The sequence below is a fragment of the Cetorhinus maximus genome, chromosome 7 (assembly GCF_964194155.1).
Source record: "Cetorhinus maximus chromosome 7, sCetMax3.hap1.1, whole genome shotgun sequence".
Lineage (NCBI taxonomy): Eukaryota > Metazoa > Chordata > Chondrichthyes > Lamniformes > Cetorhinidae > Cetorhinus > Cetorhinus maximus.
The window spans coordinates 143171988-143199628 of record NC_135885.1 but is presented as its reverse complement, the minus strand read 5'-3'; the positions used below and the strand labels follow the sequence as shown (position 1 = coordinate 143199628).

The window sequence follows — 27641 nt, the reverse complement described above, 5'->3', positions numbered from 1 at the left end:
ATACTAACTCCCTTTACTTCATTTATACCACACCTTTCACAATCTCAACACATCTGAAAGTGCTTCACAGACAACGGACTGCAGCGGTTCAAGAAGGCTTCACACCACCACCTTTTAAAGGACAAATAGGGTTGGGCAATAAATGCTGGCCTAGCCAGTGACGCCCATATCCCGTAAATGAATAAAAACTTTACAAAGCATAAACACCATTGTCATGTAGGAAAAACAGTCAACTATCACACAGCAAACACCCCAAACAGCAATGTGACCCATTAACCAGATAATCTGCCTGGCTTCCTACTCTTGAAACAGTGCTGTGAGATCACAGTGGAAGGGGCAGATTGGGCCTCCATTTCATGCCTCATCTGAAAGATGGCACCTCTGACAGTGTGGCATACCCTCAGTTTTGCACTTGGGTGTCTGCCTAGATTTTGTGCTCAAGTCCTTGGAGTAGGACTTGAGCCCACAACTTTCAGACTCAGAGGCGAGAGTGCAATGCACTAAGCCAAGCTGACAATGTCAAGTAGCATTTCTGCATGCAAAGGATACTAGAAAATCTGGTACTCTCTCTCTCCCAAGAAACTATTGTGGCTGGGTGTCAATTTAAGATTTCAAAACTGTGATTGATCGATTTTTTCGTTAGATGAGGGTATTAATTCAGGGTTACAGAACCAAAGAGGGTGGATCTTTTAAGATACAGATCACCCATGATCTGATCAAATGGTGGAACTGGCTTGAAGGGCTGAATGGCCTCCTCCTGCTCTTGTGTCTTCCCACTAATATCAACCTGTGCTCCTTACATGGACGTGCTCTCTAGCGCTTCTAGATCAAAGATTGTGGCGAATCTGATTACACATAAGTTCTGAGGAAAATAACCTAAGCCAAATCTTGGTGGGCTTTACAAGAGCAGGGCAAGCCAGTGCCATCTCAACTCGCCAAGTCAAGATTAGTGTTAGGAGTGGGAAGTCACATGCAGGGTTGGAAAACTAGCACAGCGGCTGTATATGAAACCTGCTGCTGTTTACAGGAGCAATGGAGAATTGGAGAACTAGAATCTACCACACAAAGTTCAGAAGACAAGAGTCACAGTTCTCTCTTGTTTCCTAGAATGAAACAGCAGAGAAGGAGGTCATTTGGGCCAACATGTCAGTGCTGGCTCTTTGAAAGAGCTATCCAATTAGTCCCACTTCCCCCTGGTCTTGCCCCATAGAACAGCAATCTTTTCAACTCTATATCCAATTCCCTTTGCAGAGTTACTATTGAATCTGCTTCCACCACCCTTTCAAGCAGGTTCACAACATGTTGTGGAAAAAATTTTTTCTCAGCATCCCTCTTCGCAGGGCAAAGAGGAGGGAGTGGGACTGATTGGATAGCTCTGTGAAAGAACAATGGACTGAATGGCCTCCGCAGAATGTATGAGTCTATGACTCTCATCTCACTGCGTTTTGACTGCAAAAAATTCAACCAGATACACAAAACTGAAAACACTTAGCAGATAATGGGTATAAAGATGAAACTGCAAATGCTATTGAATAGATCACACCTATGATGGTAGAACGTAGGATTGCACTTGTAGTTGGCTGTTTTATACATCCGCTGAACAGCCAAGTCTGGCTAACTTGTTAAGATTGCTTCTGCATTAACAACAACACCAACACTGGATTGACAATTGTGGCCAAAACAAAGGAAATAACAGTCAGTCAAGAACGCACGGAGATGTTCATATGAATCAGGTCCCTAACAACAACGGCAACTTGCATTTCAATTAATTCTCTTAATGCAGTAAACTGTCTCAGGGTGCTTCACAGGAGCGTTATCAAACCAAATTTGACCATGTATCACATATGGAGAGATTAGGATAAGCTATCAAAAAATTGATCAAAAAGATAGGTTTTAAAGAGCATCTTAAAGGAAGACTGAAATGTGTAGATGTGGAGAGGTTTAGGGAGGGAATTCCAGAGCTTAGGGCCCAGGCAGCTGAAGGCACAGCCGCCAATGAGGGAGTGAAGAAAACTGAAAATGTACAAGAGGTCAGAATTGGGCGAGAGCAGAATTCTAGGAGGGCTGGAGGAGTTTGCAGAGATAGGGAGCCTGCATTGAGGGATTTGAAAGCAAGGATGTGAATTTTAAAATTGAGGCGTGACTGGTCAGGTATGTAAGTCAGAGAGAACAGGGGTGATGGGTGAACATGTCTTTCTGAAACTCAGGGTACAAACGGTAGAGTTTTGGTTGGGCAGAAGTTTACTGAGCACATTCTATTGTTGAGGGCAATTCCATTATGTTAACACATTTTAAATTCCATTGTGCAGTTTAAGCACTATTCCCTCCAATCTATCCTTGACTACTTTGACTACACAAGCCACTCTTCTGAAAAGAAGGCTGATTAATTCAATTTATTGATAATTCAACTCAACCCATTCAGTAATGAACCTCCACTTTGAAGTGTTGTTTATTTGCTCAATTTAAATTATTGGGTAACTTCAAATGTTTCAGCTCAAAGTATAGTAGGAGTGTGATATGCAGTTCGTCACATTAGACTCGAAATGTTAACTCTGTTTCTCTCTCCAAAGATACTGCCAGACCTGCTGAGTTTTTCCAACATTTTTCTGTTTTTATTTCATCATTTTAGTGTCGGTCTTATGGTCTTAGTGGATAGCACTCTCACCTGAGTCAGACAGTTGTGGGTTCAGGTGCCACTCCAGAGGAGCTCGAAATCCTAATTATCACTCCAGTGCAGTCATGAAGGAGTGCTCTATTCGCAGGGGTGCCGTCTTTCGGATGAGACATTGCCTAAGGTCTTGTCTTCCATCTCTCCAGTCTCCTCGGTCAATATTTATCCCTCAACCATCATCACTAAATCATTTATCACACTGCTGTTTTTAGGAGCCTGCTGTGTGCAAATTGGCTGCTGCATTTCCTACACTTCAATAAGTGACCACATTTCACAAAATACTTTGTTTGCTGTAAATTGCCTTGCGATATCCTGAGGTTCTGAAAGATACTACTACAACTGAAAGATAAATGTAAGCTCCTTCTTTCTTTAGTGAGGGTGCTTCATTGGGAAGTTCCCCGAGGAGTGAGGAGAAAGACGGAAGCGTACCTTACCTAAAAGTTTTCTTATATCACAGAACATTATTTTTCTAGCCTTTTTTTAGCTGAAGGTGTTCCAATGAATCATTTGTGTAATTAAGTTTTTGGTTATCCATGTTGCAGGTGGTTTATATGATGGGAAGAATTGCATTAATCTAGTTCTGCTTTCGAAAGCTATGATGGTATTCAATTTAAGTGGGTTGATCGAGTGTATCTTCTGATGGTTTGCATACTTATAATTTTGATTCTGTTAGATTAACTTCTTTGGTCTAAGGTCAACAAGAGCATATTTGTTTCTTGATAGAGATAATTGTGAAGGAATCTCAACAGACACCCATTACAGAATTAACTTACACTGCTGCATTAGTAAAGTTCAATGACTACCCATTGCCACCACAAAAAAAACATGGTAACAATCCCCCCAAAAATGCCACTTGTTCAAAATCAATCTATTGTCTGGTGCAAGGAGCATCAAAACAAAACCTCACTGGGAAGAACAGAGTTGGAAGAGTTTTCATTGAGACTGATAAGAATGAAGACCACAGAGGGTGGTGAAATAAACAAACTTGGCTGGGAAGCTGAATGACCTAGATTGCAGACTTCACATGAACAATGGTTCAGGAACATTGATCTCACATGCAGACCTTAGACCCAGTTTCCATGCACATGGTTCCACTTAAAGTTGATAAGATGACATTCAGCCTGAGGATACAGAGGGAAGTAAGGTTAGAAATTGCGGAGGCACTGGCCATAATCTTCCAATCCTCTTTAGGTACAGGGGTGGTGCCAGAGGATTGGAGAAATGCAAATGTTTCACCCCTCTTCAAAAAAGGATATAAGGATAAACCTAGCAACTACAGGCCAGTCAGTTTAATTGCAGTAGTGAGAAATCTTTTAGAAACAACTTTCTGGGAAAAAAATTAACAGTCATTTGCACAAATGTGGATTAATTAAGGAAACTCAGCACAGACTCGTTAAAGGCAAATCATGTTTCACTCACTTGATTGAGTTTTTCGACAAGGTAACATAGGATTGATGGAAGTAATGCAGTTGATGTAGTGCACATGGACTTCCAAAAGGCATTTGATAAAGTGTTTCACAGCAGCAAAGTTGAAGCTCAATGGCTATATCCTTCAATTCTAGCCTCTTGCTCATCCCCAATTTCATCCCTGCACTGCTGGCAGCTTTGGAAGTCCCTCCCAAAAGCTCTCATCTCCTTCTCAATGTTCCCTAACTTACCTCTCTAAGCTTTTGATCACTTTATGGGTCAAATTTTCTCTGATTACACTCTGGTCAAGCGCCTTGAGATGTTTTATTATGCTATAGAAGTAAAATAAAAATATATACGTTATACTAAAGAAATGGAAGTTGCTGTTATTGTTAGGTCTTTCCCCTGTGTATAATTAAGAGTAAACACTGTGGTAACCATCAATCTGCTCCCACTATTTTATGCTGTAGTTCATTGAACCAACTATCACACTATTGCCACAATTGTGAATTTTAAAGAAGCATGCATCTCTACTTGAATTGGAGAGAAGCCATTAAACTAAAACTGTCTAGGTCAAATTGAATTCCCACATGAAAGCTTTGAGGTGCACTAAGAAATTTTTTGCACCACAATATGGTGCAGCAGACAGTGTTCTCTAGCCACATTATCTGCTTCAAGGTAGCTATGTTTACAAAGCTGAAACCATGAGTTTGCACTCTTGGTCCATCTGGGTATAAAATAAGCCAAATATTTTGACACACACACCTCGTATTTTTGTTCATCCATTGTCAAACAAAGTGCCTGCACTGTCAATTATTACAAAGGCTTCAAATCTCTTTCTTTATTACAGTATTTCTGTTGCTACCAGCTCTTCCTTGACCTTCATTTAATGCAAGTTCTTGGTCACATTGCTGAGACCTGTACATGACCCGTAATTACATGAGTGTCACTAAATGATGTGATCACTTCCACAAACATTCACAGTTGATGCATCATTGAACTATTTTCTGAGTGTGCTTGGGACAAAGTCATAAATGTCACCTTGGATGACTGCAGATTAACTCACTGCTCCACCTGATCCCTTCTACTGCCTTCGACGCTACTGACTACTTCCACTTCCTCTGCCTCCCTGGCACCACTCTCTCGCAGTTCCACTTCTATTTGTCCAAATTAGAGTTAGCAAGCTCCTTCAAACAGTTTCTCCAGTACAGTCACTTCTGGTATGCTTCAGGAGTAAAATTTCTGATTCCCTTATATTCAATATCCACACGCTACTCCTTGTAAGATATTTTATTCTTGAATACAGATATATGTAGGTTTGGGGTTTAGTTTAATCTCATTTTCAGGTTTTGGTTTTATTTTCGCTCAAATAGTTTGAAGGTTTGTACCATAGTTACAAATAATAAAATGGTTACATTTTTCATTCTGTTTGTGTTAGGGTTTATTATATTACGGTGCAATCTAGCTGACTGTGCTGGTGTTTCCTGCTGATATGAATGATGGGTGATTCATGCTGTTGATCTGACTTTGTCAAAACATTGGGAAATTAAATCATCTTGAGATGGCAAATGAGATAATATGCCCAGGATGTTCAGGGTTTCATGCTAAATGGTAAACAAGTTAGCGTCTCCTGTACATGTCACATCCCTTTTAAAATACACATCTTTGTTTTCAAGTCCCATCGTGGCCTCACTCTTCATCTCATCTCTGTAACCTCTTCCGGCCCCGCAAGGCTCCGAGATACCTCCGCTTCTCCAGTTCTGGCTCCCTGAGCAACCTTGATTTTAAATGCTCCTCAATTGTGCCTTCAGCTGCCTAAGCCCTAAGTTCTGGAATTCCCTCCCTAAACATTGCCACCTCTCTATCTCGCTTCCCGTCTTCAAGAAGCTCCTTAAAAACTACCTCTTTGACCAGGTTTTTGGCTATTTGTCCCAATGTCACCTCTACACAGAGGACAAATGGGGCAATACTATTTACTTCCCTGCATGATAACTCCTTGATGATACTGAAGGTTTCCAGACTTGATCAAACATAATAAAGGGTCTACATTGCAACCGTAACTGGTGTCAGATTCAAATTCTCTTAAACCCTACATCAACAAACAGGCAGTAATTTCTAACAGATGTGTCAACAACAGCTAGGTTTGTCTCTTCACTGGCACTACTCCCACCAAGGCTGTTGAGGAAATTTGAACTGCCTGTCCAGCATGAAATCTTGGACAAGCATTAACTAGGCTACAGCTTATTGGATATAGAGAAGTTCAACCTTTTGGATACCTTTCCAAGTAACTGGTGCTGTTACAGGTTAACCAGCATCAGCCCAAGGTGAAAACGCCCGCTAATTACAGACAACAAAGAAGCAACCCAAGATCACACTGGCTTGCGTGCAGAGTGATTGGTACAGAGATCGAAAAAGGAACAACCGCCTTAAAAACAGACAATGCTGTTAAAAGGGGACTTGCCAAAAGACAACAGTCAAATCAAAACTGCTGCATAAGTTTAAAATTATGAAGGGTTTAGATAGAGGAAATAAAGAAAAACTGTTGCTAAGCGCTGAGGGGGTTGATAACCAGATTTAAACTGATTGGCAAAAGGTGTCATGAGGAAAAAGGAATTTTTACACAATTAGTTAGGATTTGAAAGGCACTGCCTGAGAGTGGGTGGATATAGTCAATGGAGTATTCATTTCTCAAATGCTCTCATCACCAAACTCCACTCTCAATTTCAGTTCATTCAGTACTGTCCTCTCTCGCACAAACACCATTAGCCCAATTTTGCCCAAAGCCATTGGTTCCTTTTCTCCACCAAATCATCAAAATTCTCGGCATCATTTTCAGACCCCTCTATATGACCTCCTTCAACTTTACTTTGGAAACCTTCTCCAGTCGTATATGTCAGCCCAAACCCTATGTCCCTCTGAAACTGGTTACATCTTGTCCTCTGTACTCTACACTTTACCATTGGAGGGCATTTTGCCCTTGCCTGATTCTCTTTCCAAAACCACTTTGCCTTCCTACACCTGTCCAATCCTTCACAAGCTTCCTAAAAACTCATGCACTGCAAATACTGAGCTCCCACTCTTGGCAATGTCTTAGTCACTGCCCAGTCCACTTTCTTTGTGAAGTGCTGGTGCATTCTTCTACCTGAGGACTGCTACATAAAAGGCTGCCAGTGTAGGCTTCACAATAAACTCTGTTAAAAATGTAGGATGAGATTTATAACACAGTTAGTGGCTGGTGGTGTGTTACAGTTCACTCAGGGAGCCCGAATTGCTGTGGCAACGTGCACTTTTACATGCTAGTTGTAGTCCGGAGCTATGGTAGAGGTTCCAACTTTCTTTCCATCACATGGCTGACCAGGAATCTCTCCCACTCTTACTGCCATTGGCATGTGTTGGAAAGATTTGCAGGTTGATACTCAACCTGTTTGGCCGCGTTATGGATGCGCCTTCCTTGGCCATCAAGTCCTGGGGTGGAGCTTGAACCCGGAGCTTCTGACTCAGAGGCTAAGACACCACCCACAGTGCCACAAGACTGCCTCCGACACAGTTAGTAGTTTAACACAATAGTTCCATAGTCTAATCTTTCCCCCTCTGTCAATCTTCTTCCTTCCCTGAGTTACTGGTTTCTAGCTGGGATATAATTTGGGGGGAACATAGAGGGCAACAAGGGACCGAAATAGGGAGACATAGAGGGACGAATGCAAAGAAAATAAAGGTTACACAATTGGCGGGTTTTGCACATTTAAAGGTGGAGCTTGGGAGAGGTTTCTTCTCATGTCCTCTGTTATCTGCTGTTTGACTGACCCCCAATCTTTGTTCCTATCTCATGGGAATGAGTAAAATACAGGAACAATAATAGGCTCCACAGCTCTTCTAGTCCAGCCCAAAACCTCTCAATTTCACATCCTCAAAAACTTCTCCTATTTCCTCCCATGTCATCTGCCTCCCTGGGAAATCCAGCCATCTGTTCACCACCATTACACAAAGCATTTAAATCAAAATTGTCTATGTGCACTTTTCATTTGTGTCAGTGGTGACTCAATGAATAGCTCCTGCCTTTAGAGACATTCACATAAAAATCCAGGCAGAAACTCCCATTGCTTAAGTGAAGGAGTGCTGCACTGCTGGAGGTGCCATCTTTCAGGCAAGATGTAAAACCAAGGTCTTCTCAAGTGGACATAAAAGATCTCATGACATATTTTGAAGAAGAGCAATGGAGTTCTCCCAGTGTCCTGGCCAATATTTACCTCTCAACCAACATTACAAAAAGCAGATTATCTTGTTGCTATCACATTGCTATCTGTAAAAGCTTCTGCAAACTGCCTGCAGCGTTTCCTATTTTACAACAGTGGCCACATTTCAAAAGTACTTTATTGTAAAATGCTCTGCAACATCCTGAGGCTGTGAAAAGTGCTTAAGAAATGCCAGTTCCCTGAACCTGAAGGGTCATTGATCTGAAACATTAACTCTGCTTCTCTCCACAGATGCTGCCTGGCCTGCTGAGTTTTTATAGCATTTTCTGCTTTTAAACAGTTCTGCACCTCTTCTTCCTGCTAAATTTAGCAGCCTCACTTCCCGAGTAACACACTCAGGAATTGAGGCTGGCAATTTCATCATGAAGAGGAGGTGCAGATATGTTTAAGGTAGCAGTGAGCACTGAGCAATACATTAGGTGTTCACCAGTTATATCAAAGAGCGTGAAGACAACAGGGAGACGAGCACAAAACTGGTCAGAATAACTAATGCATGATGATCCCTAGAAGTGACAGAAAATGCAAATGATTTAGGGAGGGACAATTTGACTGTGTCTGCATTATCAACAACAACTTCTATTAATACAGTGCCTGTAACATAATACAACATTCCAAGGCACTTCATAGGAACATTATCAAACAAATTCTGACACAAGTCATACAAGGAGATGGGTCAAAATGATGTCTTAAACAGTGTCTTAAAGAAAAAAGTGAGGTAGGCAGTGAGGTTTAGGGAGGGAATTCAAGAGATTATGGCCCAGGCAGCTGAGGGAATGACTCCTAACATTGGGCAAAGAAAATCAGGGATGCATAACAGGCCAGAAAAGCAGAGATCTCAGAGGGTGGCCAAGCTGGAGGAGGTTACAAAGATAAGGAGAGGCATGACCATGGGGAGATTTGAACACGAGGCTAACTTAGACCTTGCTTGACCGAAAACTAGTGTAGGTCAGCGAGCACAGGGGTGATGGGTAAATGAGAATACGAGCAACAGAGTTTTAGATCAGCTCAAGTTTACAGAGGGTATAAAGTGGGAAACCAGACAGGGAAGCACTGGAATAGAGGTAACAAAGGCAAGGGTGAGGGGTTCAGCAACAGATGTGCTGAAGCAAGGACAGAGATGGGTAATGCCATGGGGATGGAACTGGGCAGTCTTTGCAAATGGAAAGGACAAGAAAACAATCGCACCATAAGTGCTGATCACCATATGAAAATTGCTGTTTATATCCACTTTAGTTGTTAATACAGGATAGTATAAAATCAATAGAAGCTCAACAACTGTATGATACTTATCAAATTCTGGCAAAGAGCTCTAATATCTAAATATTTCACCCTGCCTTCCGCTTTCTACAGTTTCCCCTCAAGTGTTTCCAGCATTTCCTGTTGTAGCTTTAAGTTTCTAGCATCTGCAGTATTTTGCCTTTTAACTTTATGGAACTATGTTTACACCATTCTCTACAGAATTTTTAAAAGGAGTATTAAATCTAACTGAAACATAGAAGCCATGTTAAACTTGGTTAATTCAGAATCTGGGTTCGATAAATCTTAGAATACTATGCATGGTTCTGATCTCCATATTATAATGATGATGTAGAGGATGTTCAAAAACATTTACAAGGCTGATATCAGAACTGAGAGGGTAAAACTATCAGTAAAAGCTTGAAAAGGCTGGGGTTCTTTCCTGTAGATGAAGGAAGGTTGAAGTGTGCGGGGAGGAGTCACCTGATAGAAACATTTAAAATTATACAGGATTTGAAAAAATAGATGGAAAGATGATGTTTTCACTTGTGGGGAGACCAAAACAGTGGGCCATAAATATGAGAGTCACTAATAAATCAAGAAGGAATTTCTTTACCCAGAAAGTGGTAAGAATGCGGAACTCGCTATGACAGGGCATGGTTGAAGTGAGTCGATAAACTTAAGGGGAGGCTAGCCACATAAGGTGGAAAGAATTAGATAGTTATTTACTTATTTCCATTCAATTCATACGCAATAAATGATCATGGTCACAGCATTTATGACAATTGCAAGATTCAATACATTGGCACTTCTGGATTCTGTTTATATGGGAGAGGGGGGGTCATAAGTATCAACTGGAAGGTTGGCTCCTTTATGCTGATAGGGTGAGACGAAGCAGGAAAGGAAGTGGGTCAACATGGAATATAAATACCAGCATGGACCAGTGTGGCTGAATGGCCCATTTCTGTGCTGCAAGTTCCATTTAATATCAATATCATCACAATTAATATTGCTGCATCATTAGATTGTTTAAAGTGTCAATCCACAAAAAGAAATGGCAGAATGTCAGGTTTTATATGCATTGTCTGTTATCAGTTGAAACAGGTTTCTGTGTGGGCGATGCAAATCGTTGCCACGTACAAAATATGACAGCCTGGTTGAAAAGAAGGTGTGGGAGGGCTACTGCACTGGCACGGGAGGAGGGATTAGATGGTGAAAGTGGAAAAAGTGAACTCAGAAATGGTGTGAAAGTGTTATGATTTACCTTAAACATAAGGTCATTTCTGAGCTGAGCTTAGTGGAAAAGACTACAAAATTACATTTGTGAATTATCTCATGAACATTACTTTCCTAAATGATCATCGTGCTACATGGTTTTGAAAGCAATATCTCCACATCCAGTGACCTTACTTTTAAAATTTGTTTCCATCCAAAACTAGGACCATTAACATATGGTAACTTCCGCGCTCCCCAGCGTTGGATTTGGGGAGTACCCCAAAGATGCGCTGGAGAATCCCTCTGGCAAGTTCCCAGGTAAGGGTTTGCACGGCAATTGCCCAGAAGTGCACACTTCCTCTGGACAATTGCGCTGCACTGGGGACCATCCAAAAATGCGATTTAAACCACAAACTGCGGATGGTTCCGCAGGGGTTACACCAATAGTTACCCATGGGCAGAACTGTCCCCCTGTCGGAGGGGAGGGGAGAGTTTAGGAGCGGGCGCATGGAGGCGCGCCTCCGATCGGCACCCCCAATTTTATGTGGGCGGGCCAATTAAGGCCTGCCCAGCGTGGTGTCTGCCAGGAAGCGTTATGTGCTCCCTGTGCGGGCGGGGGGGAGATTCCCTGAGCCGAGAGTGCGCTCTTCCGCGCATGCGCATGAAAGAGCGACTCATCTCCCTGAGGCTAAGCGCTGCCTCAGGGAGATCAGCTCCACATTCAAAATCTTAAAAATGAAAAAAAAAATTTCCCTGACACTGTCACATGAGTTGGGACATGTCCATCACTTTCAAATACACTTTTATTACATTTTTAAAAAACCTACATGAAACCTCATCCCGCCTGTGGATGAGATTTCATGCTTTTTCTAATGCCCGCCAACCTTCAGATTGGACGGGCAGGTCCACTAATTACTTTAATGACTTTGTCAATGGCCTCAATTGGCCATTGACAGGTCGGCGGGTGCACAGCTGATTTTGCTGCGCCCCCGCCTACCTGAAAATTGAAATGGGGCGGGATGAGGTCGGGAGTTCCCCTGAAGTAATTCCGCATCATTTTATATGTTGGCGAGCAGGCCCCGCCACCCCAACTGGGAAATCCTGGCCCAGAAAATATTAGAAGAATTAAAACCTCTTCTAACTTCCAAGTAAATATTGTAAGGACCCCATAGGACTACCCCACATCCCCGAACCCCCCACGACGCCTCCCATCTCCCCTCCCCCCTCAACCTCAGATGCTCCCGCCAACCTTGGACCCCACCCCCACCCGACCTCCACCCCCTCCAACTTCAGACCCCGCCCCTCCCTCCCCCCACCCCCGACCCTACCTTGGTTCAACCAACCCCTGGACTTCCGCCCCCCCTCCCCAGCCCTAAGGCCTCAGACCGCCCCAAGACCTCGGACCACCCCGCCCCGCCCCACCGGACCACCACACCTCACCCCACCCCACCGGACCACCACCACTCCACTCCTCAAACCTGGCACCACCTCACCACCACGACTCAGGAGGGAATCGAGGAGAAGGACTCTTGCACTCAACAGGAGGAAGGACATCCAACAGAGGGCGCTGGTGAGAAGTGACTGAAGCATTCTGGGAGAAGTCATCACAGCCACCGCGACTCAGGAGGGAATCGAGGAGGACCCACTGTCAAAGAACGGAATAGCCCCAAACATTACATTGCTGTAATGTTTCCATCCCTCCCTCTTCCTCAAACCTAAAAAAAAGAGAGAGGAAGACGCAGTGCCTTCAGGAGTGCACCAGACCTGCGAGGGACACACTTCTGAAAGTGGATTTTAAAGAAAAAGCAGCTGATTGGTGAGTAAATCCAGGGAGCAGACTCAGAGGGAGGAGCACTGGAGTGGTGAGTATAAATCTAGCTTACCTTGGGGATTCACGGCCTTGTCTCCAGGGAGCAGACTCGAAGGGAGGAGCACCGGAGTGGTGAGTATAAATCTAGCTTACCTCGGGGATTCGCGGCCTTGTCTCTAGGGAGCAGACTTGGAGGGAGGAGATGACCTCGGGGCACAGAGTAACTGAAGCCAAAACTGAAAAAGTGACGTCACAGGAAAGCTGTGACCTGATTGGTTGGTAGGAAATCTGCACCAAATTTGAAAAAAAAAACACTGCAAAGCTAATTAATAAATTAATTATCTAAGTAGAGATGGCTGGGCAGGTGATGTGCTGTAGCTGTATGATGTGGGAGCTGACAGATCCCATTGTGAGCCGCAGTGACCACATCTGCAGCAAGTGTTCGTTGTTGGAGGAACTCCGGTTCAGAATTGATGAGCTGGAGTCAGAGCTCCGGACGCTGCGGCACATCCGGGCGGGGGAGAGTTACCTGGATGCTTTGATGCTTTGTATCAGGAGGCGGTCACACCCGGTAGAGTAAGTACCTCAAGTCCGGTCAGTGGTCAGGGTCAGCAGGGTGTGACTGCAAGTGAGGCAGGTAGAGGGATCCTGTGTTCAGGAACAGAGGAGTCTCAGCTCTTGACCTTGTCCAACAGGTACGAGGTACTTGCTCCCTGTGTGGATGAGGAACAGGGCTGTAGGAAGGATGAGCCAGCTGACCACAGCACCGTGGCACAGGAGGCCATTCAAGAGGGGGGAGCAAAAAGACAAGTGGTAGTTGCAGGGGATTCTATAATTAGGGGAACTGATAGCTTCCTTTGTAAGCAGGATCGAGAGTCCCGCATGGTATGTTGCCTGCCCGGTGCCAGGGTGAGGAACATCTCTGACCGGCTTGAAAGGATATTGGAGAGGGAGGGGGAGGATCCAGTTGTTGTGGTCCATGTCGGGACAAATAACATAGGTAAGACTAGGAAAGAGGAACTGTTTGGGGATTATCAGGAACTAGGAACTAAATTAAAGAACAGGTCCTCAAAGGTTATAATCTCCGGATTACTACCCGAGCCCCACGTGCAAATTGGCATAGGGACACGAGAATAAGGGAAGTAAACACATGGCTAAAGGAGTGGTGGGGGAAAGAGGGGTTCCATTTCGTGGGGCACTGGCATCAGTATTGGAATAGGAGGGATCTGTACCGTTGGGACGGTCTCCACTTGAACCGATCTGGGACCAATGTTCTAGCGAAAAGGGTAAATAGGATGGTCAACAGGACTTTAAACTAGAAAGTGCGTGGGGGGAGGGAAGTGTAAAACTTCAAGAAGTATGACTAATGGGAAACAAAGCAGCAGGTTAGCATGTGGGGGGGTGGATTCAACTTCATGGAAAATTATGAAAAAACTGAAAAGAAAGGAGAGCCCAGGAGAGGCTATTAAAGTCTCCAGAACACAAAATAGGACAGAGTGTTTGGAAAGGGCTAGGAATCTAACTTCAAGCACATCAGATAAAGGGACGACAATGAGAAAGGGGATGGGAAATACAGGACTGAAGGTGTTGTATCTGAATGCACGCAGTATACGAAATAATGTAAATGAGCTTGTGGCGCAGATTGAAATTGGCAGGTATGATGTGGTGGGCATCAGGGAGACATGGCTGCAAGGGGATCAGGACTGGGAGCTAAATATCCAAGGATATACATCCTATCGAAAAGATAGGCAGGTTGGCAGAGGGGGTGGGGTTGCTTTGTTAGTAAGAAATTAAATTAAATCGATAGCAAGAAATGAAGTAGGGTCAGATGATGTAGAATCTGTGTGGGTAGAGTTGAGGAACCGCAAGGGTAAAAACACCATAATGGGAGTTATGTACAGGCCTCCGAACAGTAGTCAGGATGTGGGGCACAAGATACATCAGGATATAGAAAAGGTGTTTAAGAAAGGCAAGGTTACAGTGATCATGGGGGATTTCAATATGCAGGTAGACTGGACGTGGGGAAGATGTTTCCATTAATAGGAGAGACTAGGACCCGAGAGCACAGCCTCAGAGTAAAGGGAAGACCTTTTAGAACAGAGATAAGGAGAAACTTCTTTAGCCAGAGAGTGGTGAAACTATGGAATTCATTGCCACAGAAGGCTGTGGAGGCCAGGTCATTGAGTGTATTTAAGACCGAGATAGATAGGTTCTTGATTGGTAAGGGGATCAAAGGTTATGGGGAGAATGGGGTTGAGAAACTTATCAGCCATGATTGAATGGCGGAGCAGACTCGATGGGCCGAATGGCCTAATTTCTGCTCCTATGTCTTATGGTCTTATAATCCCAGGACTACCACCAACCTCCCACACCCCCTCAACGCCCAAATCCTATTTACTTACCTTAGACACTTTACCTTCCCCTGGCCTGTCAATTTCCCTAGCCCTTTAAACTTACCTGCTTTACAGCAGCTAGTGCCATAAAAAAAGGGGGTGTGGTCTCCTTGAATGTGCTGGATCTAGACTTCGCTGGGGCCTGCGAGGAGTCTTTTGATGCAGGCCCCAAGCTGCTTCGGCGAACCGAAATGTCAACGTTATTTTCAAGACCAGGTAAGAAGGTATTTATTTCTTCTCACTTCTGCACGCCAGCACTTTCCAACGCTAATTGGAGGTTACGGCCCATGATAATCACTCATAAGTTTAATACCGAATTCAGGAAAAACTTCTTCACCCAGAGAGTGGTGAGAATATGGAACTTGCTACCATGGGAGTGGTTGAGGTGAACAGCATAAATGTATTTAGAGGAAAGCTGGAGAAACACATGAGGGGGAAAGGAATAGAAGGATATGCTGATAGGGTGAGATGAAAAGGGTGGGAGGAGGCTCATGTGGAGAAGAAACACTAGCACGGACCAGTTGGGCCGAATGGCCTGTTTGTGTGTTGTAAATTCTAGTAGCTCTAATGCACCTTCCAAACACATGACCTCTACCATCTAGAAGGACAAGAGTATTAAGAACATCACCATCTGAAAGTTCCCCATCAAGTCAGATGCCATCCTGACTGGTATTATATTCCCCTTTTTTTAACTATTGCTGGGTCAAAATCCTGGAACTCTCTCCTTAACAGCACTGTAGATGTACCTACACCACATGGACTGCAGCGGTTCAAGATTGTTACCTGCCATCGATGTCGTCTGTTATTCTGGTTAAGCTGAGCCAGCATGAGTTGCTGATCCAGCAGTTCCATCCTCTGTTGTCTCTGAATTTCCAGGGTTGCGCCCATTCCTATGGGGGTCTCATGGGTGGGATCAGCAGATGAGAAGAGGGGTTCAAGGGTAAACGAGGCACATTTGGTTACCCACTTTGGTACACTAAGTAATTGCTGCACCTTCAGCACATTGTAGTGGTAAACAATTCCAGAAAACTGCAAAGGAGCAAAAGGAAAAGGTAATTAGCAAATAGTAAAAGTACACGCGTTAGATCTCAGGCAATAGCACATAACAACGATCCTGCTTTCAGTAATGTCCCTAGACTAATGGAGTGACAGACAATTAGGCCCTGATCTTTACTGGAACGGTATTTCTAAACAGAAAGGGGGAAGCACTGGTCAAAAGGTCCACAAATACTGTGGAGTCTTGGGCATGTTTTTTTCCCCCAGGAGGGTCCCTGCCCAGAAACCAGCCAGATACCAAGATAAAGCACAGCTTTAGAAAACCTGGGGATGATTGCGTGGAGTTGGAGAGAAGCCGAGGGCAAGGATGGGGAAATTGGTGATTGTGGGGAGTGGCGTGCATGCTCTGGAAGAGAGGGGAAAGCAGACTAAATTGGGGGGAGGTTGGGAGGAAGCACTTCTGCTCTTCTTGGACCACAAGCAGTGCTGGAAAAGAATTTACTTCTTCCATCAAACAGGAGTCACCTGCCTTTAAATGCTGGGTTTCCCAAGGCTGAGAAACAGGCTGACCAGGGCTAAACCTGGAACAGAGATGAACTCTGAGGCGCACACAATTAAAATATTTAAACGAGTACCCTGTCTCCTGGGAGCGGGTTGTTTGCCCATCCCCCGTCCAGTCTCCATTGAACTTAGAAGTAGGAAGGTTGGAGGTGGATTAGTTTTGGATTTGAGACTTTTAAAATTGTTAACAATTTATAAATTGTTAAAATTTAATTTAAAAAAAAATTGTTACAACCTGAGTCAACCCAAACCCATGTAGTTTGGGAGTTAAAATGATTCCCAGAATGTGCTTGCTAATGCATTTACAAACCCTCAGTACTTGTTTAAATGGGATGCAGCCAATTGAAGTTGTTCCTACTATGATTGTATTTTTTATTCCTTTTCTGTACTAATTCTTTGGCGTTATTATAGTTTTTATATTAAAATGTTTCCTTAAAAAGCAAAGAACTTTGTTATATGGCTCATCTTTAAAAAAAATAGAACAAGTCTCAATGCAATAAAAAAAAATGAATCATGAGCAGCAATTTGTGAATTTTTATTTTTGTTGTTTTCATGCCATTCATGTCCCTCCCCAGCACCACACTTGGCGAGACCAGATATAGATGGCTCAGTTCCAAGAATTTGGCTGCACTGTTCCAGCAGGCATCTAGGGCGTTTTTGAAAAGGTTAAACTTGTCCCTTTGCCATGGCAAGCCCCTTGCCCTTTACTTTCCACTGTTCCCCCATTATACTACAGTGTTCAGGAATATTTGTGGGGGAGGGGGGGAATGGAAAATTAAATTCAATATAGGTAGGCATGAAGGAATAGGAATGCCATTTGCTCCAAGGAAAGTAAGAGTTTACGTGGGAATAAGAGGATCTGACGGTACAACTTCACAAAGCATTACATGTAATAACGCAGATTAACAAAGCCATAAAAATGCAAACAAAGCATTGGGGTTCATTTCTAGAGAAATAGAATTTAAAAGCAGAGAAGTTATGTTAAATTTGTATAGAACCTTGGTTAGATCACACTCAGTACTATACCAGTTCCGGTCTCCATATTAGAAAGAGGCATATAAAGGATCAGCCTAATGTGAGAAGTGGCAAACCTTTCAGGGGCAATAATCCAGGGCAAAATTAAAGTCAACACTGATTTGTTAAAGCTAAATGGTGTTTGACTAACTTGATCGTGTTCTTTAATGTAGAGGTTGACAAGGGTAGTGCGGTTGATATATATATGGAATTTCAAAACTCGTTTGATGAAGTGCCACATAATAGTCTTATTAGCAAAATTAATGTCAATGGGATTAAAAAGACAGTGGCACTGTCGGTACATCACTGACTAGAGTACTGAAAGCAGAGAGTTGGTTGCTTCCCAGAACCAATGGAGGTTACTCTGTGGTGTTACCCAGGTATCAGTATCAGGACCACTTCTCTTTTTGATATATATTTGCGACCTGATTTGCAGATGAAACAAACTATGAGATGTAGTAAGCAATGAGAATAGTAATGACTTCAGGAGGACCTAACAGACTTGGTGAAATAAGCAGGCACACGGCAGTGAAATTTAATACAGAGAAGTGTGAAGTGATAGATTTTAGTAGGTAGAATAAGGTGAGGTAATATTAATCTAATGGTACAAGTTTAGAGGCGTAGGAAAAGGCAGACCTGGGGGTGAATGTACACAAGTCTTTGAAGGTGGCAGGACAAGTTGAAAAAAGGTGTCTCAGCTGTGGCTCAACTGGCAGCACTCTTGCCTCTGGGTCAAAAGGTTGTGGGTTCAAGTCCCACTCCAGGACTTGAGCACAGAAATCTAGACTGAAACTCCAATGCCGTACTAGGGAGCACTGCGCTATTGAAGATGCCATCTCTGCTCAGATGGTCGAGTGCTTTGGTGGGGTCAATGAAGGCAATATATAGTGGTTTCCTTTGTTCACGGCATTTCTCCTGCAGCTGCTAGTCTAAGAAGATCATGTTGACTGTGGATCTTTTGGCTCTGCAGTAAGTTAGTTCCATCTGCATACATTCATTATTCATTATTAATCTATTAATATCTGCGATGCCTTGGTCATATTCATTGGATGGATTTCAGCCATATACTCAAAGACATTCTGCAGAGCGAGCTGGTCATTAGGTCATGACCTGCTGAACATCGATACCTCTGTTAGAGGGACACCTGCAAGCGAGATATGAAGATGGCGGGCATCGACACAGGCAACTGGGAGGCAGTTGCGGATGGCCATGACTTCTGATGGCTGACTATTTGGTGGGGCATTGGAAGAGGTGAGGAGAAATGGAAAACTCAGCTGGTCGATAAGAGGGCCCAGGGGATCCTGCATGTTCTCAGTCCACTGTCTTCATCTGTAGCAAATGTGGCAGAGGCTGTCATGCCAGAGTGGGGCTCCTGAGCCACACTAGGCAATGTTCAACACAAAGTTGATCACCAAATCGCAAACCATCATCTCACAAGACGGAAGACTGTTTTTTTACAAATATAAGGTGTAAGTACTGCAGAATTGTAGTACAATCCTACTCTACTGAGGATGCACCTTAACAAGAAACAAAACCAGACATAATGATGAGATGGCAGAATACGAACACTGCACACTCAGTTCCTGGGTTCAAATTTAACCCTGAGGGCGGAGCTTGGATTGCCTCATGAATAACCCGGGGAATGTTAAATGCCTTTTGGTCAGCTCCTTCTAATGGCTTCAGTAAAAGAAAAATCAAACTGATCAAGGGCCAGGCTCCACTTATTTATACTCCTGAGTAAAGCTCCGCAAAATTCCTGTCCCCACTCAAAAAAAAAACTGAAACAGAAATCCATCCTTTACACTTGTACAATTCGCCATTGGCTATTAACTTCCCAGATGATTTTTCTTCAACTCTCATTCATTGTTCTCAGATTCAGTCAGCTGATGTTTTGCACTTTGAAGAACGACCCACTCGGTCTCATTATTCATCTACATCCCCTTTTGCCAGCTATAATTAGTGAACAAAACCTATTGCACTTTCATTTCTGGTATCTAGTTAACTGCCTATAGAGCCAAACATGCCAACCAATGTACGCCAATCTCGTATAAAGGCTCTTCAAAGGCTGGGTCTCAGAAATATTCAAGGGCAGCTATGCATCACATCTGTCCCACTGCTTAACTCAATTCAGTGTTATCTGTCGCACGCTGCAAAGAACAAACATTCTATTCCCAACATTGTCCACTCTCATGAGATCCCAACTTGTTCAGCACCTTGAATGTCCTTTAATAGCAGCTGATGTCCAGCCCAGTCATATGGGAATGATGTGCCCATCCTGTGTTATCTGCACCACTTCAAACAGGCATTAGCTCACAAATAAAGACAGAAAGGAAAGAAATGGCACTTATACAGCGACTTTAATGATATTGGGACATGCTTTACAGCCAATGAAGTTCTTGTAAAGTACAACCATTGTTGTGATGTAGGAAATCTTAGCAGCCAATTTGTGCATAGCAAGCTCCCACAAACAGCGAAGCAGTAACGGCCAGATAATCTGTTTTCGTGATGTTGGTTGAGGGATAAATATTAACCAGGATAAGTTGCCAGCACATCATTGAATAGTGCTGTGGGATGTTTTACATCCAGCTGACAGGGCAAATGGGGACTCGTTTTAAAGCTTTTGCAGAAGATGGCATCTCTGTCAGTGCAGCACTCCGTCGATATTGCACTGGGAGTGTCAGCCTGGATTTTGTCTGATGTGGAGACAGACTTGAACCCACAAGCTTCTGACTCAGAGTTTGAGCACCAACCACTGAGGTGTAACTGACCTTAGTTTTAGACAGTGAAGGAGAGTGAGTATACCAGCAGTTGTGAAGGAAAAGCTTTACTGCTAAGACAAAAATGCATGTACTTTTATCAGAACAGTCCTTTGATGTTAGGAAAGGCAGGGTGGGGGCTTTAGGTTGCTGAACCTTCTATACTTTCAGAACTGGCTCTCAGGGGCTTGTGCAGTGACATCAGTGTCTGTACCTGCAGGGAGGTCAACAAGAATGTGGTCTCCAGTCATCCAATGTCAGAATGACAGATTCAAAATGAAAATTACCCACTTATTACGCTGCCTACAGGTATAACTGGTGCTTCAGGTAAATGCTGATAGTTTCCACTCTAAGCAGAAAGCTTTAGCACTCTAAGATTCAGGTGTACAAGGCGGCCAGAGCAAGCCAACAATCATATGGATGCATTCAAAAACTTAAAGTGCACCTTAAATATAAACATAGAGTATTAAAAAGCACCCAGAATTTCATTCTCACCATTAGCATTCAGAGTAGGTTTTTAGTAACTTCAGTCATAGTGAGGTACAACTGTGAGTGCAAGTATGACATGAATGTTGCCTGTGTTTTTTTCACCTCAAGCCTGTGGAGTTGTCCAGATGCTTGGCCACAGGTATGAAGTCTGAATATCTATCCTTAGATGTAGGTGTAGGTTGCAGCCATTGTAAAACTAAAACTCTGTTATTTAAGCCCAAAAAAATGTGAGCAGGGAGTGCTGACTGATTTGATCATTGATTTAATTCCCAAGAACTCCCCTAATGGCATGGAACTTGTGCACCCAACACTGGCCCCACTCATTCAACAGATTGGTCAAAGTAACTTTCAAAAGAGAATTGGTTAAAGATTTGAAAATTGCAGGACCATGGGGAACGAGCGGAGGTGGGACTAATTGGATAACTCTTTCAGAGATCCAGCACAAGGGAATGATGGGCAGAATGGTCTCATGTTCTGCTGATGGATTCTGTGATTCCACGAAAAGCAAAAAAAAAAATTAGGAAAACAGGTCCTCAAAAATGTTTCCTCGAAGCTGCATGGGTGCGCAGCTGTGCAGCAATTGGGAATGTGCTGCAGAGGGACTGCACATGTATGTGTACATGAACAGTCCTATGTCAGTCTTAAAGGGACCATAAAGCGCAACCAGCTAGGCATTGCACAGAAAACAGAAGTTATAGGGAACATTGGTTCTCAGCAATCTTTAAAAAGGCATCATTTTATTATCTATATTTCAAAGCACATTTATCTAAAGCACAGTTTTTTAAAATAAAAAAAATGCTTAATGTCTATCAAAGGCTTTTGAGCTGTGCAAGTGACAAAGTGATACTTCCTTTCAATGGAAACATGAGGTGGTGTGATTTCCTGAGACGGCTGAAAGTCAAGACTCAGACCTTAGAAGCTTAAAAATTGTTCAATGCACGTGTTAAACAAGAGAGTTTGTGTCCATGCGTGCAACTCACTCATCTTCTCAACATCGTTCCAACTTCATCCAAAAGCAGTAAGAATTTCAGTTACAACACGTGGGCTGTGACTTTAAAGTAATTTTATTGAATGTAAAATCTAGCCAAGTGAATTTTGTTGAACATTGCCATTTTATGCTTAAACAAAGGCTCATGGAAATTGTGTTACCATTTCATTATATTTCAGCTCCAGGCGAGCTTCACTGCATTCAACAAAGTTACTCCCTGCCCAATGTACTACAGCTGAAGTCAAGGAATGGCCTTGCATGGTCGGTCCTGATAAAACAGCCAACCGTTTCTTTTAATGAATCAGTCCAGTTTTCAATACAAAATGGGAGAACTTTGGAATGAAGTATTACTTAATAATGATCTTGTCTCACCTATCTAAGAAACCGCTGACCCTTCAGCCCCACACCCTTTTAACCTTCTGATTCTGAACTTTTGTGCAGAACACCCACCTTCCCTGTGAACCATCACCAGTGACATAACCTTCACCTGCCTCTGCCTTGCTCTCGCGAATGCCCTCCTTCAACCTCTTTGTCTCTTCGTTTTCTCCCCTTCATCACGAAAGCCTTCTCAAACCCCCGTTTTGCTCAACAAAGCTTTTGGTCAGTCTTCTTCTTCTCTCCCTCCATGTGTTGGTGTCCAATCTCTTAATATTTCCATTACTGGAGCACCAGGGAATGGTTTTCAAATCCTCAGCCAAACACAGTGGAGGACAAGAGCCTGAGTGTCTTAGTCTGACTCCAGTGCTTAGTTTGCAGCTTAGTTGCCTACATAAACTTAACAAGGGTATCTTATTATCTGATGATCTATTAGCCCACAGCCATCTCACAGACATAAATAAAATTTGTGAAGTAGTTGAATCAATTGGATGGTTTAATCATGCACAACTTTCACATAACAATTTGCATTTATACAGTGCCTTTAATGCAGTAAAACATCCCAAGGCACTTCACAGGAGCATTATCAAACAAGCTATATAAGGAAATATATGGACAGGTGACCAAAAGTTTGGCCGAAGAGGATGAGGGAGGGGGAGGAGGGGGGGTGGGGTTGAGAGGCGGAGAGGTTTAGGGAGGGAATTGCAAAACTTGGGACCCAAGTAGCTGAATGTACGGCCGTCAATGGGGGATGCTCAAGTGGCCAGAAATGGAGGAGCACAGAGATCTCAGACGATTGTAGGGCTGAAGGAGGTTATGGAGATTCGGAGGGGCAAGGCCATGTAGGGGTTTTGAACAAAAATATTTGAATTTCGAACTTGGGGCGTTGCCAGTCTGGAAGCCAATGTAGGTCAGTGAGCTCATGGCTGATGGGTGAACGAGACTTGGTATAAGTCAGGATACAGGTAGCAGAGCTTCACAGAGGGGGAAAAATGGGAAGCTGGCTAGAGGAGTTTTGGAATAGTTGAATCTGAGATAATAAAAGCACGCAGAGAGGCCCTGATAAATGAAAGTCCATCCGAATGGTTCCCTGTGAAAGTATACTGTTGAAAAATGAACTAGGGTCTGGAAACACACAAATTCCTTCCAATGGTGTCCCATCTTCTCTTTGTCTCCTGCAAGTGCTGGGGAATGACTCCATAAGCATTGGCAGTTCTCCAGTACCTTGGCTAAGTAGTCATTCTATCCTACCTTGAATTATATCACCACCTTTACTCTCTTTCTATTCTGTTTGTTACTTTCCCCTAGGCCAAAGCCATGATTCCAAGTCATACTGCTTTGTCCTCGAGATGCCACCCTCTGATACTCTGTGGAGGCCTGAAGATGTTAGCAACAACTGAATGCCTCAGAATGAATACATCGTGGATCCTGCCTGGATGGCAGGCATTCACCAACATTATACAACGTGGTGGCCGCACACCAACTCGATTGAGTGGCAGCTGTCACAATTCCTGTATCTTTCCCCATTGACATGGGAGGGCCCGCAGAGCCACACACTTGCAGCTGATTACACCCTGCACCACCTGGAATCCCACTACCCTGGCAAAGCCACGTGTCCTCTCATCCTGCCTCTCCCTGCTGCCACAGATGGCCTCAGTCACCTCTCAGATGCATACTAGGATATGCTGGACAGGTTGCCCATTCTTGTCTGGAAAGATCTGGATGCAAAGAAGTTCAATGCCAATGTGACCTTTATGGCCACGGGCTGTGGTGCGAGACTCCAGGTCATGTTGAAGAAGGTGGCGTGATTCTGTGATCATCTTGTTGAACTTGAGTCACCTCAGGTAATACCTTGGTTAGGTGGAAATAAGAGAAGTGCTGTTGAGAAACCGGAGCTGGGTACGGTCTTCAGCGTAGAGTCCTTGTCTTCCTCCCTATTGGCAGCCTCTGCTCAATTTGTCAGTCATGCTGCAGACCCAGAGGCAATGCAACCACAGCCTATACTTTCTGCAGACTTGTGTGACCAAATCCTTTGGCCTCCCTAAATGAATGCAGCTGCTGACCACAAAACTGCCAAAACAAGCCACAACATCTCCACCAACCTTGCCTCAGCATTATTCAAACCTACTTTACCTGCAAGGCGGATTCCTGGCCCTTTAAGTAAATATAGGGGGTGTGGGGGGAATGCACCTGGTGCATGTTCAACTGAGAGAGACTAGCATAGGTGTTCGGTGGACATGTACATTATGTTCTCACATGGCTGGCACATTAGCACTCTTGCCAAGCATGAGGAGCTGGGCAGGGCAAATTGGAAGTGACTGGCAGCCCAGCACCATGCCATTTTAAGGCTTCATTGCTTCTGCTGTACTGGCATCAGCAGTGATACAGAGCCCAAGATCACAGCCTTGGCTCTTAAAATAGTCAGCAAGGTAAAAGCCTGAGGACATCATGCTGAAATTATAGGCTACGCTACTGAGATTACACTTGGATCACTGGGTCCAATACCAGCCACCACAACATTCAGTCACTGCAGGCAGTACTGAAAAGAGGCATGAAGCTGATTCTTTGCACCGAGGATTGAGTCAGAAGAAAACACAGCCTTAAAAGGTGAGCGGCATGGAATTTAGTTGAGGAGTATAAGGCATTAAACAGTTTAGAAAAGGAAAATCAGAAACACTATTGCAAAGTCAGAGAAAAGAAAGAGTTTGCATTTTGAAACAACTTTCACAATCTTAGGGTATCCAAAAGTGCTTCACAGCCAGTGAAATACATTTGAAGTGTTGTGACTGCTGCCAGTGTTGTCACACAGTGAACAATGAGAGAGCACGAGGAGCAGCGGGTCCATTAACAGTGAGAGAGCACGAGGAGCAATGAGTCCTTTAACAGTGAGAGTGAGAGAGGAGCAGCGGGTCCATTAACAGTGAGTGTGAGAGAGGATCAATGGGGCCTTTAACAGTGAGAGTGCGAGAGGAGCAGTGAGCCTTTTAACAGTGAGAGAGCGAGAGGAGCAGCGGTGCCTTTAACAGCAAGAGAGAGAGAGGGGCAGAGGGGCATTTAACAGCGAGAGAGAGAGAGGGACAGAGGGACCTTTAACAGTGAGAGTGCGAGAGGGGCAGAGGGGCCTTTAACAGTGAGAGAGAAACAGGAGCAGAGGGGCCTTCAACAGAGAGAGAGGGAGAGGGGTAGAGGGGCCTTTAACAGTGAGAGTGAGAGAGGAGCAGCGGGTCCATTAACATTGAGAGAGCGAGAGGAGCAGCGGGGCATTTAATAGCGAGAGTATGAGAGGAGCAGTGGGGCCATTAAAAGTGAGAGAGCCAGAGGAGCAATTGGGCCTTTAACAGTGAGAGAGTGAAAATAGCAGTGTGGCCTTTAACAGTGAGAGTGCAAGAGGAGCAGAGGGGCCTTCAACAGAGAGAGAGGGAGAGGGGTAGAGGGGCCTTTAACAGTGAGAGTGCAAGAGGAGCAGCGGGTCCATTAACAGTGAGAGTGAGAGAGGATCAATGGGGCCTTTAACAGTGAGAGTGCGAGAGGAGCAGCGGGTCCATTAACATTGAGAGAGCAGGAGGAGCAGCGGGGCCTTTAGCAGTGAGAGACTGAGAGGAGCAGTGGGGCCCTTAACAGTGAGAGTGCGACAGGAGCAGTGGGGCCTTGAACAGTGAGAGAGCGAGAGGAGCAGTGGGGCCTTTAACAGTGAGAGAGCGAGAGGAGCAGTGGCGCCTTTAACAGTGAGAGTGCGACAGGAGCAGTGGGGCCTTGAACAGTGAGAGAGCGAGAGGAGCAGTGGGGCCTTTAACAGTGAGAGAGCGAGAGGAGCAGTGGCGCCTTTAACAGTGAGAGTACGAGAGGAGCAACGGGGCCTTTAACAGTGAGACAGTGAAAATAGCAGCGGGGCCTTTGGCAGTGAGAGAGCGAGAGGAGCAGCGGGTCCATTAACAGTGAGACAGTGAGACTAGCAGTGGGGCCATTAACAGCGAGAGAGTGCGAGAGGAGCATCGTGGCTAACAGTGAGAGTATGAGAGGAGCAGTGGGGCCATTAACAGTGAGAAAGGGAGAGGGGCAGAGGGGCCTTTAAGAGAGAGAGAGGGAGAACGGAAGGGGGACCTTTAACAGCGAGAGAGCGAGAGGAGCAGCAGGGCCTTTAACAGCGAGAGAGAGAGAGATAGGAGCAGTGGGGCCTTTAACAGTGAGAGTGCGAGAGGAGCAGTGGGGCCTTTAACAGTGAGATTATGAGAGGAGCAGCGGCGCCGTTAATAGTGAGAGAGGGAGAGGAGCAGTGGGGCCTTCAACAGTGAGACAGCGAGAGGAGCAGCGGGGCCATTAACAGCGAGAGAGAGAGGGAGGGGCAGCGGGGTCTTTAACAGTGAGAGAGTGAGAGGAGCAGCGGGGCCTTTAACAGTGAGAGACTGAGAGGAGTAGCGGGGCCATTAACAGTGAGAGAGGGAGAGGGGCAGAGGGGCCTTTAACAGTGAGAGAGCGAGAGGGGCAGAAGGGCCTTTAACAGAGAGAGAGGGAGAGGGGCAGAGGGACCTTTAACAGCGAGAGAGAGAGGGGTAGAGCATAGGGGCCTTTAACAGCAAGAGAGAGAGGGACAGAGGGGCCTTTAACAGCGAGAGAGAGAGAGAGAGGGAGGGGCAGCGGGGTATTTAACAGTGAGAGACTGAGAGGAGCAGCGGGGCCATTAACAGTGAGAGAGGGAGAGGGACAGAGGGGCCTTTAACAGTGAGAGAACAAGAGAGGCAGAGGGGCCTTTAACAGTGAAAGAGCGAGATGGGCAGAAGGGCCTTTAACAGAGAGAGAGGGAGAGGGGCAGAGGACCTTTAACAGTGAGAGAGAGAGAGAGAGGGGTAGAGCATAGGGGCCTTTAACAGCAAGACAGAGAGGGGCAGAGGGGCCTTTAACAGTGAGAGACTGAGAGGAGCAGCGGGGCCATTAACAGTGAGAGACTGAGAGGAGCAGCGGGGCCATTAACATTGAAAGAGGGAGAGGGGCAGAGGGGCCTTTAACAGTGAGTGAGAGAGGGGCAGAGGGGCCTTTAACAGCGAGAGAGAGACGGGGGCGAGGGGCCTTTAAGAGAGAGAGGAGGAGAGGGACAGAGGGACCTTTAACAGCGAGCGAGAGAGAGAGAGAGAGAGGGGAGCAGCGGGGCCTTTAACAGTGAGAGTGCGAGAGGGGCAGAGGGGCTTTTAACAGTGAGAGCGCGAGAGGGGCAGAGGGGCTTTTAACAGAGAGAGAGTGAGAGGGGCAGAGGGACCTTCAGAAGAGAGAGAGGGAGAGGGGCAGAGGGGCCTTTAACAGTGAGAGCGCGAGAGGGGCAGAGGGGCTTTTAACAGTGAGAGCGCGAGAGGGGCAGAGGGGCTTTTAACAGAGAGAGTGTGAGAGGGGCAGAGGGACCTTCAAAAGAGAGAGAGGGAGAGGGGCAGAGGGGCCTTTAACAGTGAGAGAGAGAGGGGCAGAGGGGCCTTTAACAGCGAGAGAGA

General features: G+C 44.8%; 1 protein-coding gene across 2 annotated transcripts in view; it reads right to left on the bottom strand.

Moving 5' to 3' along the window:
- ubac2 (UBA domain containing 2) overlaps positions 1–27641 on the bottom strand; it is a 211731-nt gene that overhangs the window by 42445 nt on the left and 141645 nt on the right. For both annotated transcript variants that reach the window (XM_078546034.1, XM_078546033.1), the window contains exon 7: positions 15769–16014. In XM_078546034.1, the coding sequence (XP_078402160.1) occupies positions 15769–16014 (246 nt within the window). The remainder of the gene's footprint in view (positions 1–15768; positions 16015–27641) is intronic.